Consider the following 20682-nt stretch of genomic DNA (forward strand, 5'->3'; position numbering starts at 1 on the left):
TGCTCCTGTGTAGTAGTATTGCGCAGGCATAGAATGCTCCCAGGGACAGGAGCACCACAGGGGAGCGTGCCTGACTGAGCATGTGCGACTTGGCCAGGCTTTCGGGCAGCATTGCGAGTGACAGGAGCCAACCACAGAGACAGCGAGGAATGAGCGCGTTAAGAAGCCCCAGGCAAGTATGGTACCTAAGACGCTTCTCATCTCAGGTTCAATTTAAGGGAGGTTTGTAGTGTGAGTGGACTGTTGCAAGATGGTAAGCATTTAATTACCTGGTGGGGGGCTGCTCCCTAGACCCCCATTTGTATGTGATCCTCCATCTTGCTGCAGGTACTCCAGCTCAAAGTAACCACAGCCCCCACCGCCATTACATCTCCTACCAGTAACTACGAACATGAAGCTAGGAGACTATTGAGCGATAGATCAACTTATGAAAGAGTCAATTATAGTCCCTTTAAGGGTCTCATTGAGAAAATCAATTTGAAATTACAGTGGGGTTTTCTTGAAGGAGTGTTGACTGAGAAGGAACTAAAATATCTTACCCTAGCGGAATATACCATTCCAACCTTTTATTTTTTACCAAAAACACATAAAAGCCTCATAAATCCCCCAGGTCGCCCGATTGTATCGGGCAATAATGGTCCTTTAGAAAAATTAGCTACTTATGTGGATCTGAAAGTTAAAGATATAGTTACTGCTTTGCCTTCCTTTGTCATGGACACCGGTGATGTGCTGGCTGGCATTGAGGGTGTGTGCGTCGAAGAGGATTGGCTTCTGGTGGGACTCGATGTTGAGTCCCTTTTCACTTCTATTCCGAACCAAAAAGGTTTGGAAGCACTTGAATATTACTTAAATAATCACTATTTGGGTTACGAGTCGCATTCTGATTTTGTCCTGGATGCTATGAAGTTAATCTTAGAAAACAACTTTTTTGAATTTGGTGGTTCAATCTACAGACAGAAGAGGGGGGTCACTATGGGGGCGGCGTGTTCCCCGTCCTACGCGTGCCTTCACCTGGGATATTGGGAGCAGGAGGTGGTGAGGTGCACGCGTGGGTACGCGGAACACGTCGCCCTCTGGATCCGATATGTGGATGACGTGTTCATGCTTTGGAAGGGGAGTGATCAGGACTTGAAAATCTTCATCTCTGACCTCAACGTGAATGATAGAAACATTTTTCTTACTTTTACATATGATGTTAAAGAGATTTCTTTTCTCGATCTAACCATCAAAAAAGTGGGGACCTCCCTTACTACCTGCACATATAGGAAACCCACGGCTGGTAATACCCTCTTGTCCGCACAAAGTTCACACTTGCCCGCCCAAAAATGGGCTGTCCCTACTGGGCAGTTCCTGCGTTTACGCAGGAACTGCAGTAATATTATGGATTTTAAGAAAGAGGCGGGTGATTTGAGGACTAGACTGCGGGCAAGGGGGTATCCCAATAGAATTATCATTACAGCTTATAATAGGGCCCTTGCTAGGAATAGAGTGGATCTTTTAAAAAAAAGGAGGGAGACAATGGGTGTGGCTGCTCCTCCTCCCCCCATGGACAATGTGCCACGCATTGTGACCCCATACAGTGCTCACTTCATGGATATCAAACAAGTTCTGCATAGACATTGGCATCTCCTGAGAAGGGATCCAATCATGGCAAAAATAGTGGGTGAGTACCCACATATGGCCGCAAAAAGGAGTAATAATCTCAATGACCTGTTGGTCAGAAGTGAGCACGGGTGGAGGAGTCACTCTGCTGGGCAAAAGACCAAAAAGGGCATGTTTAAATGCCTTGATTGTGAAATGTGCAGATTTGTTAATAAAAGTAGTCAATTCACTAATTATGATGGTTCTGAGTCCTTCTGGGTTAATGATCATATTTCTTGTAATACCACTCGAGTAATTTATCAAATTAGATGTCCATGTAATTTAATTTATATTGGGAAAACGTATAGACCATTGAATACGCGAATTGGTGAACACATTAGCAATATTAAAAGTACTACTATTGATAGAAAGAAATTGAATCCCCTTGCCTTGCATTTCAAGACAGTCCATAATTCAGATGTGTCCGGCTTGAGGTTTATGGGAATATACAAACTAAATATTAGCCCACGCCGTGGAGACTATGATAAGCAGCTCCTTAGAAAAGAATCCATGTGGATCTATAAGTGTGGTAGCTTATTCCCTAAGGGCCTTAATAAAGATTTGAACATCAAAGCCTTTTTGTAAGGACCTGTTCGTTTTGAATGGACTTATGCTGAAAAGTTCTTTCTTAACATATGTATCTTGTTTGGCCACTAGATGGCAATATACAGACTGCCTTTTTTTAAATTCCCACATATGCTTGAATTACGCATGGGGGCGTTGCCTCACAGTATAAGAAGTCCAGCCCCTCAAGCATACGTCACGTCTGAAGAAGTCACGTGGGTCGTGACGAAACGCGTCACGTGACAAGCCGCTTTACCCGGAAGCAGACCTCGCATCCATCACCCGTGCCTCCGCATCTCTTCCTCCCCCCACCAACCAGCATGATCTAAAAGTACACGCACCTATACGGATCTCCGTTACAGCACCGCCACACGCTGACACGCCGACCTGTTGGTCGGGCCTGCATCAAGCTGTTGTCTACTGCAGGAGGTTACGTGAGTTGCATTTTGGCTTGGCCACTTATGGGGTTTAGGTTAGACGCTCGGATTGCGTCTGTAATGAGAAGCGTATACAGATCACTGTAGAGGCGTGTATATACTAATGTTTTACACACGGGTGATGTGCTGAAACATAGGTGATCCTGCTGGGGTTGTTCCTGGACATACCTTACTCTGGGCCTGAAGAAAGGAATCTTTTTCACATTGCATGCATGTTTTGGACTAAATGGGAGTGCACTCCAGTTCAATACATTTTTCCCAGTAGTTAGGATGTTGCAGCCTTGTTTTTATGGGAGGGTATATGTGTAAGTCTGTGTCTTGTGTGTCATTTGCCGTTTTTGATACCATTTAAGCAAAATGAATAAATTATATATTTTTGCACCAGCTTAGTGCTCCCTATACAATTCTTTCTTCATGTTATTCAACTTTTATGGGTGAGACTAGCCTACCTGGGTTGATATCCTGTACCCTCTCTTTTTTATTATTTGCTTTAAAGGAATCTTAGTGGCAAAAAACAAACAAGAACATTCCCCCTAAAGTATACCTGAGACAAGCAGAGTCTCAGGTTCCATACTTACCTGGGGCTTCCTTAAGCCCCCTTAAGGCCGCTTGTCCCTCGCTGTCTCTGTGGGTGGCTCCTGTCACCCGTAATTTAACCCAAAAGCCTGGTCGAGTTGCACTTCATCACGCATGTGCAGCCTTGCACGCTCCCGTCCGTGGAATCGCTTTGCTCCTGTGTAGTAGTATTGCGCAGGCATAGAATGCTCCCAGGGACAGGAGCACCACAGGGGAGCGTGCCTGACTGAGCATGTGCGACTTGGCCAGGCTTTCGGGCAGCATTGCGAGTGACAGGAGCCAACCACAGAGACAGCGAGGAATGAGCGCGTTAAGAAGCCCCAGGCAAGTATGGTACCTAAGACGCTTCTCATCTCAGGTTCAATTTAAGGGAGGTTTGTAGTGTGAGTGGACTGTTGCAAGATGGTAAGCATTTAATTACCTGGTGGGGGGCTGCTCCCTAGACCCCCATTTGTATGTGATCCTCCATCTTGCTGCAGGTACTCCAGCTCAAAGTAACCACAGCCCCCACCGCCATTACATCTCCTCACATGTATTGCAGTGGCCAGGGCCGTGCAAGATCACTGTGGCCCCTTTAAATTGCGACAGCTACGGCTGCAAGATGCTAGATGGAAGACTCCATATAGATGGGGACTAGGGAGTAGCCCTTTGAAAGTAATTCAATGCTTGTTGCCCCCAGCCCACAACGTTTGATTATATATATATATATATATATATATATATATATATATATATATATATATATATATATATATATTTATTTTTGCTTTTGAGATCTCTTTAAAGCGAAACTGAACTCAGAACGTCCTCTCTGCTCTAAAAGATACACAACAGTATAATAACTTAAAAAAAAAAAAAAAAAAACATTTCTTTGTTACACCGGATACAGATCCCCCCCTTCCCCCCCGGCCCAGTCTGCTCCTACATGGGACTGACATTCTCTAAGGAAATTTCTAAGTAACAGCTGCATCAAACATGAAAATAGTGCAAGTAACGTGATAATCCTCTATCCACTAATAATGAAAACATACATGGGCAATTAGCTTACATTTCTTTACGACAGTTATGCCACTTTTGTTTCAATACACAAGTGTAATGCAGAACTGAGGAGAAACCTGGAAGGGCACTCCACATGTAAGTATTAGAGACGACTCCATTTCCACGTGACACGACCAAGCTCTGATGAAGAATGCGGTAAGCATGTGCGACGTTTAAGCGTAGGATGTCACTGTGACGTATTCGCCATTCGTGGATGCGCCATTTTCATGATAGTACACACAAGGTGTGCTCTGGAATTCCCCTTAAGTTTAAAGACCCCTTCTATAGGAAATGTGTTTGTTTATCCATAGGAGACAATAGCAATAAAATCTCCCTGGCAAAGAGGAGCTTTTCACATTCCTAGATGTGCACATCAAAGAAAAGCTAGGAAACCAGGTCCTCATAAAACATTAAGGGCCCTTTTCCGCTTGCGGCGATTGCGATGCTGAATCCCAAAATCGCAAATCGCTAGCTATTTTTAAAATCGCTAGGGTTTGCTAAATAACATAGGAATTGCGGTAGGTAATTTCCACTACTGCGATTCGATTTTTACTAAAACGCGATTGTGGCTCAGAGCGATTTTTACCACGATTTTGCTATGCAGTGCATTGCATAGCAAAATTGCAATAGCCGAAAAAAAATAGCAACTTGCTGAATCTCAATCGCTAGCATTTAGTGCAAACGCTAGCGATTGCTAGTGGAAAAGGGACCTTAACTGTCAAAGCAACATCCTACATGTCCTGTCCCCAGGAAGATCAGCCTGAATGTCCTTTAATTAACCTAAGAATAAATAATATACTGTATATACTTGCATATAAGCCAACCCACATGCAAGCCAAGGTTCCTGCAGAAACCAGGAAAAAGTGATTCACTCGTATATAAGCCCCCCTGTATAGCCCCCTCCACAGTAGCCAGATGTGCCCCCAGTACAAGCAAATCGAACAAAATGAACAAGCACCATCCCTCATCAATGATAGGGCAACTTATTAGGTAGGTAAATCATAAATGTACGCAGAAAGGGATCAAACAATGGCAATATGAACAAAAAAAAAAAAAAAAGAGTACACCCCATGTATTGCACCACAACAATCGAATAAGTCAAAAATAGCCTTTTATTGATATACTGTATTGATCAAGATTAAAACACCATTAAAAAAAGTTGGCATGGGTGGGAACATAATAGCAATTTAACAATAAAGGTACAAACAACACAGCTCGCTTACACTATCTCCAGATAATAACCAAAATGTACACTCCGGATAAGTGCTAGTGCAATTATGACAATCTAATTTCAATGCAGTACACCTGTTCTGCAGGGGTCACACTTGTCTTTCAGTTTTCTACCCTTTTCAGAAAACTGAAAGACAAATGTGACCCCTGCCTTACAGCAGCTAATGTAATTTATAGAGAAACCTGACAAATTGCGCAAGAAGTCCGTTTTTTTTCTGCGCGCAAAATCTGCATTCAAGTGTGACCTAGCCCATTAATTAACATGAGTTTTCAGTTAAAATCAGTGTTTCTGTGCAGAAAAAGTGCAGGAAAGCAGACAAGTGTGACCCCTGCTGAAAAGAAAGTGCTGATAGTGCTTGTGCAACTCATCAAAAGACGCAGAAAGTGCAAAGAAAACTAGTGCAGGTATAGGGATATCCTAGTAAGATCCACAGTACACAATGAAAAACTGGGGAAGAATAGTGCAACGTAGAAGCAAAAGAAATAGCCAGTGATGCAGCTAGGAGAAGAGTACCACGTGAAGATCAGCGTGAACGGCGGCGTGAACCACTTCAATAATAATGTTCAAAGAGGCTATTACCACTGAGAGGAGGGAGAGGAAGCGAGCTCCACCCACACCAGAGGCCGTTGTGATTCGCCGCCAAGCTGCTTCTTCTGCGCATCAAGGCTATTTCTGACATATTTATTGTGGGTGGTCCAAGGGATCTACTGTTTCATTCTTTGTGTTCATAGTGTATTGGTTATGGGCACCGCCTTTAACATGGGAGACCAGGGTTGGAATCCTGGCTAGGGTCAGGTCCTATTCAAGGCATGACTCCCTAACACTGCAGGGTGTGGCCTCTTGAACACGCCCTTAGTGGCTGCAGCTCTTGGGAGCTTTGAGTCCGACAGGAGAAAAGCGCTATACAAATGTTTAGATAGTGCCCCCAGTACATGTCAGCCCCCCTTCCCCATAGCCAGATGTGCTCCAAGGATGATACAGCTGCGTCTCAAGATGCCACTAGGTCATAGTCATAGACATGAGACACAGCAATTGCCCCACAGGAAGAATCCCATCATTGCACCGCTGACACGTTGCTTGCACGCTCCACTCCACAAACCAGGGGACACAGGTGGTCTTGAGCAGTGCACTCTGCACACCATGTTGCAGGGGATGGGGGGCACAGACGCAGCAGGGAGCCAGCTGGCAAGAGCAGGGTCACTAGAAGATCCTTACGCTCCTCTGCCAGTTACAAAACCTGCTCCACCGACGCACATATAAGCCGAGGAGGTAACTTTTAAGCGCATTTTTTGTGCTACAAAATTAAGAATTTCTCCTATATTTCCATACTTTGAATAATGCCAGTCAAATTAAAATTAGCGAGACTGTCACTGGACACAACCAGAGATGAATCCCCCATTATCTCCGTGGTCTGATGAACTGCCACAGAGATATATTATTTCCAGATATTTCATATCTTTTTCTGCTTTAATAAGGGGGGCGGAACTGGATTAAAATGGCAGTCTGCCTATGTCTCATTACAAACTCCACCCCAGCAGAGAGTGGATTAAAAGTCTGGACACAGAGGCCGTCAAGGGTCCATCGATGCTGATCCATCCATCTCTGGATACATCTGCTAGCGACTGGACCTTGTTCAACTCCTTTGCACTTTGGACTATTTACCAAAAGGACACGGTAATTCCATAGACGGCTCAGTCTTCATCCAGTTAATATTTTAACTTTTATTCCTGTTATTTTACTGTATCAAATCTCATTTATTTGATACATCATTTTTGTCATTTTTATGCACTAGTTTGTTATAAAATAAACAATTAAAAATAATTTGTCTAAGCGCTGGCTCTAAATATCCTCTGCAAAGAATCCTGCCTTTCAGGAAGAACATTTTCATAACGGTTCTTAATATTGTTAAATCTAGAAAGGTTACATAGTTACATAGTTACATAGTTACTTTGGTTGAAAAAAGACATACGTCCATCGAGTTCAACCAGTACAAAGTACAACTCCAGCCTGCTCCCTCACATATCCCTGTTGATCCAGAGGAAGGCGAAAAAACCCTTACAAGGTAAAAATTCCTTCCCGACTCCAGATGGCATGATGAAATAACTTCCTAGAGTAACAATTGCATCTTCGCACGATAAAATGCTTAGTGGTGGCAGCTTACCTGATCTCTAAACAAGTTCAGCTTGCATTGATTGAACATGCAATCAAAATTGTATTGTGCATTGACTCACCAACCAATTCAAAAGGTTACTTTGCCTACCGTGCTGAAAGCCTTCCCAATTCCCTCAGTGCCTGAGGGCTAAATGGTAAGCTGTGACACAGGGAACAGGAATTGGAGGTTCACGTCGCAGCCACAAGAGGGACCCATCCACGGAAATTTACATGAACCAAACCACAGGTGTCCAGTAGGGGTTTGCGAACGGTCGATGCGACGTCATGAATAATGGGCACTGAGACATGCCTGATCAGATTGATGGATCTTGCTCATGGGAATCCTTAAAGGTGGAAAGTCCTGCATCTGCCGACTTCTTTGGTGCAGTCATGGTGACTGCAGGTTTTATAACAAACAGCGAAGCTGTGTTCTCAGTCAATGGACTGTGTTGATGTGCTGGACATTGGAAACTTGCAGTTTACAGCATCACGCGGCTTATCCATCCATAATCACTGAAGAATTAGTGCCAGCGGCCCATTTGAGAAATGTTCGGGAGGAGGAGGAGGAGGGAGGAGGCGTTACAATATGGATCAGAGTCTTAAAACTGTTCATTGAAGAGGAAAGAATTCAGGCAGATGACATTAAGCTTGAAGTTGAGATAAGTAAAGAGGATCGAGAATCATTTAAATCTCATCCCGACTGGCAGATTAAATGACCAATTAAAGAGAGAGATAGAAACAGCACAAAGAAAAACTAAGCTAACAAAACAAAACAAGAGAAATTCCTGAAACGGTTGTGCAGGAATGGTGTAATGAGGAATTCCTCCTATATCTTCCAGGTAGGGCTAAATCTAGAAAGAAGGTCAGCAAGCCACCCAATGTTGTCAGATAATACTGATGGCCAGTCTGTTACCTCAGTGAGTTTGGGTCAGTCTCTTTTTTAGAGGAAGGAACAGAAGACATCGAGGTAGGCGAGGAAGAGGAGCTTACACGCAAAAAGAATCAAGAAGAAACCGTCTGCTGAACTTTTTCTGAAGAAGAAAGAACCACTCCCGAGGAAGAGCAAGGGGAAGGGGGGGGGGGGGGGGGGGGCGAATTAGGAAATACAGAAAACCTGAATGTAATCAATCTGACAAATTTTAATCTAGTGCCAGATCATATTTCATTACTGAATTGAGGACTTACTTTTTTTTTTACCAACTTGCAAATGACAAAGTGGGAGAAGATAAAACTGTTCCTTGAGAGGCGCTCCGTTCTTGGCTCTAGATACATCTCTGGCACTCTATTTGGCCTGAGGAAGTGGGCGGTAGACACATGAAACGCGTTGCCTGTGCATGATTAAATGCCATATGTGTATGAATGTGTCATTATTGGGGTAGGCCACCTCTCCCATTATTATGTTAGCTGTTTTTAACACAGTTATCTATCATTGGGCGCCTATTCCCCCCTTTGTGCTTTTCAACCTCCTTTGGAGGGGTATATTCCAGTATCCAGTGGCTCTGCCATTGATAAGTCCTTTGTTGTATTGCCAAGAGTGCGACCAGATCCAGTTCCAGCTGGTCACCTGAGTGGAGTCGGGTTTATAAATCTCCACCTGCCTTCAGTATTTAGTTCCCCCTGTGCAACCCTCCTTTGTGAGTACCACGACCTTTTTGTACACTTGCCATTAAACTAGTGATGTACTGCACAATTTGGGCTCCTATTGTTTCTGTGTTCTTTTTTAGGGTGTCGATCACCCCCTACCACAACTTGCAAGGGAGACCATTTTGAAGTCTTTAAGGATGCTTGAAATACAGCAGTTCATTGTTCTATCTATCTATCTATCTCTCTCTCTCTCTCTCTCTCTCTCTCTCTCTATCTATCTATCTATCTATCTATCTCTAGCAGACTGTGTTTAGGTGTGTTGTGTGACCGGTCTGAGTGATGTGGTGAGCGCTCTCCATGATTAGAGGCTACTTTAACCACCCTGGCGTTCTGATTAAATCGCCAGGGTGGCTGCGGGAGGGTTTTTTTTAAATAAAAAAAAAACTATTTCATGCAGCCAACTGAAAGTTGGCTGCATGAAAGCCCACTAGAGGGCGCTCCGGAGGCGATCTTCCGATCGCCTCCGGCGCCCAGAATAAACAAGGAAGGCCGCAATGAGCGGCCTTCCTTGTTTTGCTTATATCGTCGCCATAGCGACGAGCGGAGTGACGTCATCGACGTCAGCCGACGTCCTGACGTCAGCCGCCTCCGATCCAGCCCTTAGCGCTGGCCGGAACTTTTTGTTCCGGCTGCGCAGGGCTCAGGCGGCTAGGGGGGCCCTCTTTCGCCGCTGCTCGCGGCGAATCGCCGCAGAGCGGCGGCGATCAGGCAGCACACGCGGCTGGCAAAGTGCCGGCTGCGTGTGCTGCACTTTATTTGATAAAAATCGGCCCAGCAGGGCCTGAGCGGCAGCCTCCGGCGGTGATGGACGAGCTGAGCTCGTCCAGACCGCTCAGGAGGTTAAGGAGGGTGGTTTTAACGACTAATGTTATTTGGTGCAATACAATTGTCATAATTGAGCTGCTTTTTATTGCTTATTTTTGTGTTTCAGTAACATATCACACCCACATATTCCTTGACGTTACCTTGTCATCATACTGGGAGCCGAGGGCTGTGTCACCCCATATTCCACAAATCTCTGAAATAAAAAACACAACGGCTTTAATTAAAGTGAAATTCCTCTTTTATGAAAAAAATAAATAAAATGTTATAAACATACATGGGTAGTTTAAAAGTCTTTCGTTATAAAAAATATTTTTTCCATTTAATTTATTGCTAGCTAAGAATTTCCAAAACTATATATATTTTTTTTCCAAGCAAAGAGAAATTGGTACAGGGAGCACTAGGGCTAGTTACTGAAACATTACAAAATGTATTAAATTTTAGAAAAAGCTGCAAACAACGAAGTTCGTTGTTTGCAGCTTTTTCTAAAATTTAATACATTTTGTAATGTTTCAGTAACTAGCCTTAGTGCCCCTGTACCAATTTCTCTTTGCATCTATATTTCTTATGGGTGAGACAGGCTGTATGTAAAGGTTTTTGATATCCCGTACCTCCTTTTCTTATTCATTACATATTTTTTTCCAAGCCTGGCAAAATAATTCTCTTTTAGAGTACAATTAATGACCAACTGCAGTGCTGACCACTGTTACACTGCCTCTGCTCTTTACTTGGGGCAGCCCACAAAAGTGCTTGCAGCGGTGCAATGCCACACCACACTAATAGTGAGAATATCACATAATGGCCCATATGCAATTAACTTTTTCACCTGAGTTATCTCCTACGAGATAATTTTTGTCTTCTCTTTAAACAAATTTTTCAGCATTTTACAATTGAAAAAGCACCCAAAAGTTGGTGAAAAAGTGCTACCAAATGTATTTTGCGTATTTTCTTGCTTGTCAGTAGCTTAAAAAGCACTTTTTGACAAGTTGTGAAAATATCACCTCGGAGAAAACTCAGGAGAAAAAGTGAATTGCATATGGGTCAATGTTTCCTAGGCAGTGTCTGATATTCCTGCATAGTAAGCAGTAAAGACATTTTTTTCTACTCATTGTAGCTATTGCGTACAGACTGCCCAGAAATTCTCATATTCCTGCAAGAGCTGCAGAGACCAGGACTAGTCTATTGGTTAGCAGCCAGCTCTGAGTATTTGTTATGATAAACACTAAGGAATGGCTGTGTTCTGTATTCCCAAAACAAGCTAAGCATGCTAAAATGAGTGTGCCATTAATCCTGAAAGTGTGTAGAGTGGAGTCTGCTTTTTCATACAATGAGCTAGTCATATACAAGTTAATAGCAGCCTCATCTGTCAAGCAGCAGCTAACTCCCTGATCAAATACTGAGAGTATAGATGTAATGGATTCATAACATTGTACCACTATATAAGATTGTATCAGAAAACAAATTAAAAACAGACTAAATGTCTGCCTCTGCTAGCTTTATACTGCTTCTCCCGCTGAAATATCAGCAGTCAGCACCTCTGCCACCAGGAAAGAGTCACCAATATCTCAGCAATAAACTTTGCAAACGCCACGTAAATTTCTCCTCATCTGTGTGTGGGATCAGGAAATATCCACTGTGACCAAAGTTCCTGGCAGCCATTTTCAAGTGTGAAGCTGTCACACTGAGGGTTAATTTGATAAACATTGTTTCAATACAAGGAGTCGTTAGGATGTAGGTTGGGGTGACAATCTAAATTGTTTATATAACAGAGGATTAAAAAAATTGGTGGTGCCTCAATCAATATTACACAACATTTTGGCTGAAATATCTAATGCTGCAAGGTAGTAGACAACATGTAGATATCGATTGTTTCCTTGATTTAAGGATATGACAGTGTACTCATACCTTAAAGAGAAACTCTGACCAAGAATTGAACTTTATCCCAATCAGTGGCTGATAACCCCTTTTACATGAGAAATCGATTCCTTTTCACAAACAGACCATCAGAGGGCGCTGTATGACTGATATTGTGGTGACACCACTCCAACAAGAAACTCTGAGGACCGTGGTACTCCTGGCAGTTTCCAGTCTGTGAACCTTGTTGCATTTTGGGAAATAGCTGTGTACAGCTGTTTACAACTGTTAAAAAAGCATGCAGCAGCTACATCACCTGACAAACAGTAAAAATGTCACCATGTAATAAATGTCAGAATGTAAATCAGGGATTTAAAAGATTTTACCACGGGCAAACACTGACTAAATCATTTATACATAATTATTGTCAAAATGAAGCACTTTTTTTATTACATTATTTTCACTGGAGTTCCTCTTTAAATCATACTGGTCCTGTGTGGTGTGCAACAGTCAGATAATTACTGGAATTCAACCAGAAGCTAATGGGCTGTGTATAAGGCAATACAGAGCACCGGACCCTTTATAACAACTGTTCACTGCAATACAAAGCTTTCTTCACTCACATTGTAGTGCAATGATTGATGGGCAGGATACGGAGCCCCCCAGGAAGTAGTCCCCCATCCTGTATGAGCCGGGGTGCCATCAACTGGTTGCTGCCCTGATGGCGAGTTCCCTGCTTGCACAGCTCCCGGTCCCTGGCTGCTGGGGGCCACCAGTGCGAAGGCATCATCCAGAAGAGATTGCATAGTCTGACGTACCTCTTCAATGGAGGGCTGGGGGGCCACATACTGTGTGGGCGGAGCGCTCCGAGGGGGTGAGCCGGGGTATTTACCTAGCTCAGACAGTGGAGTAGGGTTGTCAGAGGGAAGGTCGGGGTCAGACTATGGAGAGAAAGCATACACAAATGTTAAATCATAAACTATACGTAATGCAATCAATAAAACACATTCATTTTAATATTTTATATAGGGCTATCATTACCTGTGGCATTGTAACGTAAAAGACAACATGGGTGCACAATACAGAGATATCATGCAACATGAATATGAAAGTAACTAATACAAAGTAACTACGGTAATACAAAATCTAGACATATACAATAATGCATTCTAAAGAAAAACCAGTAACTGTAGAATATGGCATACTTTGGCTCTCCATTCATAAAAAGAATAAAAACGTGTTTTAAAAATGTTATAAAGACACCTGAAGTGAGAGGGATATGAAGGCTGACATTTATTTCCTTTTAAACATTACACATTGCCTGGCAGTTCTGCTGATAATCGGCATTAATACTTTTAGCCATCGCCTGTCAGAAAGCATGTAGATCAGATGCTCTGACTAAAGTCTGACTGGATTAGCAGCATGTTTGTTTCTGGTGGGTGATTCAGACACTACTGATGCATGAAAGCTCAACATGAAATAGATTCCAGCAAATGTTGGCCCACTTTGTACTAATTGCAGCTAAACAAAGTATAGCCAGGGCCTGGAGAACCCAATTTGTCTCCTTTGAGGAAGTTAAAAGTAGGGTGACATCTTACATGACCCAGGAAAGCATGGCTGAGATCCTTGAGGATAAGATTGATAAATTCAAAAAAATTTGGGAACCCTGGCACGCTCTTGTTCTTACCTCCTGAGCAACGAGCCCCTGCTAATCAACAGGGTGGAATTTGAGGTCCTCCAACACCATACCCCCCCCCAGCCCACTCCCCGCCTATCCCTAACTTTCCCCTCTCCTCCCCTTCTTCCTCCCCCTTGCTACTTTCACCTTTCTTCCATCTTTATCTCTATCCCAATCCTTCGGGCTATTGCCTAGGACATAACATATTACAAAAGGACAGAAGCTTGAAATGCTGTGCCTTGCTGGTATTCTGTTATGTTATTGTTAGATGAGTTGCCTAGAGCTAACCTAATGAGGCGCTAGCGTTTGAGCATTTTCCCAAAATCGATGGCAAAACGCTCAAGTGTGAATGGGCCCGAAGAGTCTACATGGTTATAGAACGCCTTTGTATACTTAATAAAATTGTTATAGCAAAAGACAGTCTTCATACTTACCTAAGTGTCTGCATTTAGGGATAAGTATACTTATAAAACACTTGAATGGTTTTGGTAAATCTTCCCCATCAGTCCTCTAACCCTAGCTGATACCTATGAGGATAAAGCTACTCTTGACTCTCTAACTTCAGCCTCCCCACTTACTGGTACTTATTCCTGACATGTAACTTTAACATGCAGGCCCGGTTCACACTTGAGTAAAATAAAACGGTCGGTTCCCGGATCAGAAGGGAACGGATCGTGACGGATGGGAACGGATCCAATGTTGACCCTATAGATCTGTTCACATTTGTCCGTTTAACGCAGGGGTGTCAAACTCAAATACAAAGTGGGCCGAAATTGAACAGTGGGACCTAGTCGCGGGCCAACCTCAATGTCCCTGGTCTCTAATGGCCCCCCTCCAACCACTATGCATATCCCTGGTGTCTAGTGGTCCTCCTTCCTCCCCTATAGAGTTCCCTGGTGTCTAGTGGTTCTCCTCCCTCCCCATACAGCTCCCTAGTGTCTAGTGGTCAACACCCTCCCCTATACAGTTCCCTAGTGTTAATGCTTTCCCTCTACCTCTTCCACATGGCTTTCCTGGTGTTCTAGGGCTTCACCTCCAATATAGCTTCCCTGGTGGTCTAGAGCAGGCCAAACATAATGCAAAGTGGGAAAACCACTTGAGGGCCAAATTTTATGTCTCTGAGGGCCAGATTTGGCCCATGGGCCAGAGTTTGACATGTATGGTTTAACGGAACGGAAGCAGCGGAAGGCAAACCAAGTTAAAACGGACCCAATCGTCCGTTATTTATATCCGTTTGCCACCTAACGCAAGTGTGAACTGGGCCTTATGTTAATTTCTTTCTGATACCTAGCCTACCTAACTTCTTCCTGCCCTACCCCCTAACACTGTTTTTCCCTACCTTATCTAGTAACACTTCTTTTCCCTACAGTATACATTATCCCCAATACTACTTTTACCTTCCCTATCTCCTAACACTGCTTTCCCCTACCTCCTTACCATATCCCCAAACACTACTTTTTCTACTCGAATTCCTATCACTGACTTACCCTCTTAATCTATTCCTAACCCATGGGTTCACACTTGTTTTAAAAACTTATCCGTGGCTCCATTTTTTGGCCTGGATCAAAAAACGGAGCCACGGATACCAATGTTAAAAATAGCAGCCCTCTTCACTCAATTTAAAAACGGATCCGTGTGCGTTCAGGGGGATCCATGTTGAAAACCTGAACTAACGGTCTAGATTTGCAGGATTTTCACCGACCGCGGATACACTGAGGGGGGGTAGTGAAAATCAATGGAAAACTGATCCCCCTCTACACAGGCAGCTTTGGACACATCAGATTTGTGTTCTGTGTCCCAGCTTGTGGGTAGTGAGGGGGCAGCTAGGACGGGGAGGGGGGGGGCTGGGTGAAGGCAGCGGGTCCCCCATCCCCCTCCAGCTATTTGTTGTTAATGTAATGTATGCAGCGAGCTTACCTTCCTTCCTTCATCCGCTCGCCGCCTGACTTCCTGCAATGCCGTCCTCCGAAGTATAGAGGCGAGGGCGACATTGTAGGAAGTTAAGCAGCGAGTGGTGGAACGCAAGGAAAGAAGGTAAGCTTCCCCGCTCGCTGTCTACATTACATTAACAACATTTGCGCAAATAGATGGAGGGGGAGCGGGCACGAGGGACCCAGGTGAGGAGGGGGGCGACCCCCTTCCTCGCCGTCTGCTGTACACCCCCCATCCTGGCAGCTTCCCTCTCCAGTTCGGCAGCTCCCCATCCCCACCCCCACAGACAGGGCTGGGCATACATTTCCACGGACTGGAAACGTATGCTGCAAATATATGACAATTGCGGGAAAACGGAGAGAATTTTGTATTTATTTTTTTTACAAAAATGGATCCGTTTGAAAAGGATCCGATCTGCAACGGACAAGTGTGGACCTACCCTAACACAAACATTATCAGATCCTTACCTTTTTGTCATTCATTTAGGGTTTAGCATCCATGCCCAATCAACCACCTCTAGACACTTTTACAAGCAGAAACACTGCGCTGACAACAATACAAAAATATAAAAGCTAAGAAAATGGTTGTGCGCTCAAATGTCCAGTATAGTAAATTAATTTCAAATGTGTAAGAAAAGTACTTTTGCTATAAGAGAAGATCCCTGTAATAAAGTATATACTGCAAGCAAGCCAGGTAGTCAACGTAAAGGGGTTCAGCCCTTAAAGGGACCCTGAGCAGTGGCTGCATGGCGCACACTTTTGGCCCACTGACACTAATGAAAATGACGTGCTGCATGGAGGCATACTTTAGAGGTGCGTACACACATGCGACTATAGTCGTTTGAAATGATCGTTCCCCGATCATTTCAAACGACGATCGTTTAAAAAAAAAGCAGCCAACGACCATGAAGTCTAACGACGGATGAGCTAGATCGTTCAAAAGGAATGATCTAGCTTGGCGGATTTTTCCCAACGACGATCGTTTGCAAAAGTAGTACATCGATGGAAACGATTGTTCGTACTAGGCTTGACATGCGCATTTCACTATTTCTCCATGGAACTTTTCATTTTTATGCGCAGGCGCAATAGTTACTTTTACGTGATGTAACGTTCATTCTAACGATCTGATCGTTACACACCTTTTAAAACTAACTTTACTTAGGTCGTTCTTTCATCAATTAAAAGTTTGTTCGTCGTTCATAACTAGCGATCGTTGTCGCATGTGTGTACGCAGCATTAGCCTACTAAGACCAATGAGGGGAGTAGTGGCAGCACTGGGGGATAGGTGCTGCATGGGGAACTCACTTTCAGCCCACTGACACCAATGAGAGGGCATTTGCTGCAATTCATTTGAAGGGGGGGAGGGGGGTTGGGTTTATTGCAGCTGGATTTTGTGGAGGTGACTGCTGGATTTTATATGTGGTGATTATTGTTGTATTTCAAGTGTGAAGTGATTTTTGCATTTCAAAGAGTAATTGCTGCATGGTATCAGTTACTGCATTTATAGCGTGGGGTAGCAATTGCTACATGCATTTGTAATGTGGGGTACTAATTGCTGCATTTGTAATATGGTGGTATAGAAGTATATAATAGTAAGTCAAATGAAAAAACTCCCCCCAAAAAAAAACATTTATAGCAACATTTCTATTTGTAGGTATACAGCCATTGGCAGCAAGGGTGGCCACACAGGTTTCTTCAGGGGTACAAAATTAGTAATTCATTATAATTATAAAATTGATCTCAAACAATGTGCAGTTGACTTAGCACATTTTTAGCTAGTCACTGTGACTCTACTGCTTCCATTCTCACCTGATGACAAGAAGAACTACAAACTGACATCAGCTATCGTGTTTCAGTGTTGTCCGCGAGGTACTAGCAGCTAACAGTTACCACTAAGGATCATGGACAGTGTAATCCTGCATCCAACAGTTGGTGCAGGAGGCAACTTCAATCCCTTCTAATAACTCTGCTACTAGGATAGTGCAGTGTAGCTTTAAAGGGAATGTCCAAGCAAAATAAAAAAATGAGTTTCACTTACCTGGGGCTTCTACCAGCCCCATGCAGCCATCCTGTGCCCTCCTAGTCACTCACTGCTGCTCCAGTCCCCCGCTGGCAGCTTGCCGACCTCGGAGGTCGGCGGGACGCATTGCGTACATTTTTATGCATTCCCGCTAGTGCAGAAACATTAACACATACATTTTTACACATTACTTCTACCTGGCTGCATGGGGCTGGTAGAAGCCCCAGGTAAGTGAAACTCATTTTTTTATTTTGCTTGGACATTCCCTTTAATGATGAGGTCATCAGGGTATTCAAAAACTAGTTTCAGGATCTACAAGCATTATTTCTTAAAAGATTGAAAGTGAACCTAAACACATATAATGGGGGATTTTCTACGAGACCAGCATTCTCTTTTCCAACCATACCTCACAGCACCTAATCTGACTAGGCTTGTCTTCCGATTGGTGGATGTGGAACTGAAAAGGTGTAATAAACATAACACCAACACATTGCCTAAAATGCTTCAATAGGACTAAGTGGGGTTCAGCAGCGTTCGATTAATTAAGAAAATAAATCAAGACCAAATAAATCAGGACCAAGCTGGAGTGAATCATAGAAAACATACAGAACTGAACCACAAGATTTAGTCACCCTCCCTGAACTCATTAACATTTCCTGTAGACACAAGAGCCGGTACTCACCACATATGCAGAGTTACTGACACCAGGTGTCCTTTTGTAGGTGCCGTCACTATCGGTTGCAATCAGGCGATCACGATCTGCATCTGGAGGGCTTGAGGACCCCTGCTGTCGACGCCGTTGCTTGGGAGAACGCCGTGCTCGGGAGCTGGGGGGGGGGGGGGGGGTGACAAAAGTTTAGTGTTCAGATATTGAGCTTATTCCTTGGGCGGCACCATTTTTTAAAAAATAATATGTAACAAATATCATCTTCACAACTTCAGTCTAGAAATGTATTGTTGAATTCAGGCCCAGCTAAACCCAAAACGGAACAAAGCAGCACGGGCAGCACAGTAGCATAGTGGTTAGCGCTCTCGCCTTGCAACACTGGGTCCCCGGTTTCGAATCCCAGCCAGGTCAACATCTGCAAGGAGTTTGTATGTTCTCCCCGTGTCTGTGTGGGTTTCCTCCGGGCACTCCGGTTTCCTCCCACATTCCAAAAACATACAGATAAGTTAATTGGCTCCCCCCTAAATCCCTGTGGGCGGACAATAGCGGGGAGTCGAGCGGAAGATAAGGAAGCGCCCGCGGGGACAAGTGAGAATCGATTCGGACAGCGGCGGGGACACGGTGGGAGTCGATCGCCGCGGGGTCGACCCGTGTATGCCCAGCATTACCTGCCAGTACAGTACTGTAATGAGGCTTGTTGGGGCTATGCGGCTTGTTCCTGTTCCTGGAACCTTTATGGTACATCTAAGCTCCAACTATGACTCTCCTCTCATGAACATTAGATGGCACATATCATCTATTAGTGGATGGTAGCACTCATTGCCTGCATATAAGAGGAACAAGGGTAAGCGCTCAGATATTTTAGGCAGATGCTGGGGTATGGAGCAGACTGCATATCCAGAACACTAGCAGATAAAGTAGGTACTCCTACCAATAAACTCCTACCAATAACTAAGAAAAAAGCTCATAAACCTCTATATTTACATCATTGAAGCTAATGCCATTGGAGCAGTGGAATCACTCACCATTTATTTCTTAAATAAGGGAAAAATTGATATGGAAACTCAGGCAATTTATAAACTTTATTTTACTTCATAGCAGTTGGGGGTCCTGGGGCAATGTCCCTTTGCCTTAATGGCAGCACCAGCCCACTCCACAAATACACTTCAGCACGCTTACAGTATGTGAGGTATTTGAGGTCTATGGTCGCGTATTCTGAAGTTTGACTGTGGAGGCTAGATGGTAAGAAGGGTAGGGTGCATATGACAGTTGCTGAGATTTGGAGAATATATGGAACAGCTCCAGCTTTACAGTTTTCTTGACATTTAAATCTGTTGCCCTAAATCTACCAATTGGAGCTTCTTTTATTGTAAAGTGAATACAAAATATTTATTTTGCAAAAATTAACTGACCCTTTTGATAGTCCGTGACATCCATGATTCTTTAAAGCCAATGGTTACCACTTTAAAAATAAAAAAGTCAGATACTCACCTAAGGAGAGGGAAGGCTTGGTCCTAATGAGCCTTCCCTCTCCTCTCCCGGTGCCCTCGGTGCTGCGCTGGCTCCCCCGTTCGCGTCCGCCGCCGCAGGGACTTCGGAGGTCTTCGGGAGCACTTGAGCTTCCGAAGACGGGCCGCTCCATACTACGCACGCGCGAGTGCTCCCGAAGGCTTCCGAAAGCTCCCTTCGGTTGCGGAAGTGGCAGTATTTGACTGAACTGGTCGAATACTGCTACGGGGGATCCTGCGCGGGACCGGGCACCGGGAGAGGAGAGGGAAGGCTCCTTAGGACCGAGCCTTCCCTCTCCTTAGGTGAGTATCTGACGTTTTGATTTTTAAAGTGGTAAACATTCACTTTAATAACCTAGAGATTCAGTGACATTCATGATTTCCTGAGGATTTCTTGATACCTCCAGCAGTAACATTGTGTTAGAGGCTCCCTAATGTTTTGCCCAGGTTTTATACAGTACTTTTGCTTTTTGATTATACTGTAAGAATTGGGTTTTTGTTAAGCAGCCATTCCACATGCTCCTAAGACAAAAGACTTCACTTCCTGCTAACTGACCTTTAGGGCGGATATAAAGTTTAAATCTGCTGAAATGCATTCTTTCAGCCAATGACACTGAGCCTCGTAAAGGGAAGCGATGTGTGGTGAGGGGGTGGAGTCAAGGAGGATATAGACTTTGACCATGTGCTGTGAGGGGGCTTTTTGTTCTTTGATCTGCTGGGGTGAGAAGTGGCTTTTGCTGGAATCTGCTGCTGAGGCTGTTAGCTGAAAATCATGGCCGGGTAAGATGTACTGGTTCCGGGTATTGTGGGCTGTATTTAGGAGATTTAGTTGAAAGCTGCACTTATGTTATATATTAATGTATACATCGTGGGCATTGTTTCCTAAGTTTTATGTGTTTATATGGTTGAATTGCTCTGTA

General features: G+C 43.9%; 1 protein-coding gene across 2 annotated transcripts in view; it reads right to left on the reverse strand.

Moving 5' to 3' along the window:
• Nucleotides 1-20682, reverse strand: part of KIAA1549 (KIAA1549 ortholog) — a 206519-nt gene that overhangs the window by 22789 nt on the left and 163048 nt on the right. For both annotated transcript variants that reach the window (XM_068277338.1, XM_068277337.1), the window contains exons 15-17: nt 18270-18414; nt 12582-12899; nt 10248-10300 (exon numbers count right to left, since the gene is read on the reverse strand). In XM_068277338.1, the coding sequence (XP_068133439.1) occupies nt 10248-10300; nt 12582-12899; nt 18270-18414 (516 nt within the window). The remainder of the gene's footprint in view (nt 1-10247; nt 10301-12581; nt 12900-18269; nt 18415-20682) is intronic.

Source organism: Hyperolius riggenbachi, chromosome 3 (genome assembly GCF_040937935.1).
Source record: "Hyperolius riggenbachi isolate aHypRig1 chromosome 3, aHypRig1.pri, whole genome shotgun sequence".
Lineage (NCBI taxonomy): Eukaryota > Metazoa > Chordata > Amphibia > Anura > Hyperoliidae > Hyperolius > Hyperolius riggenbachi.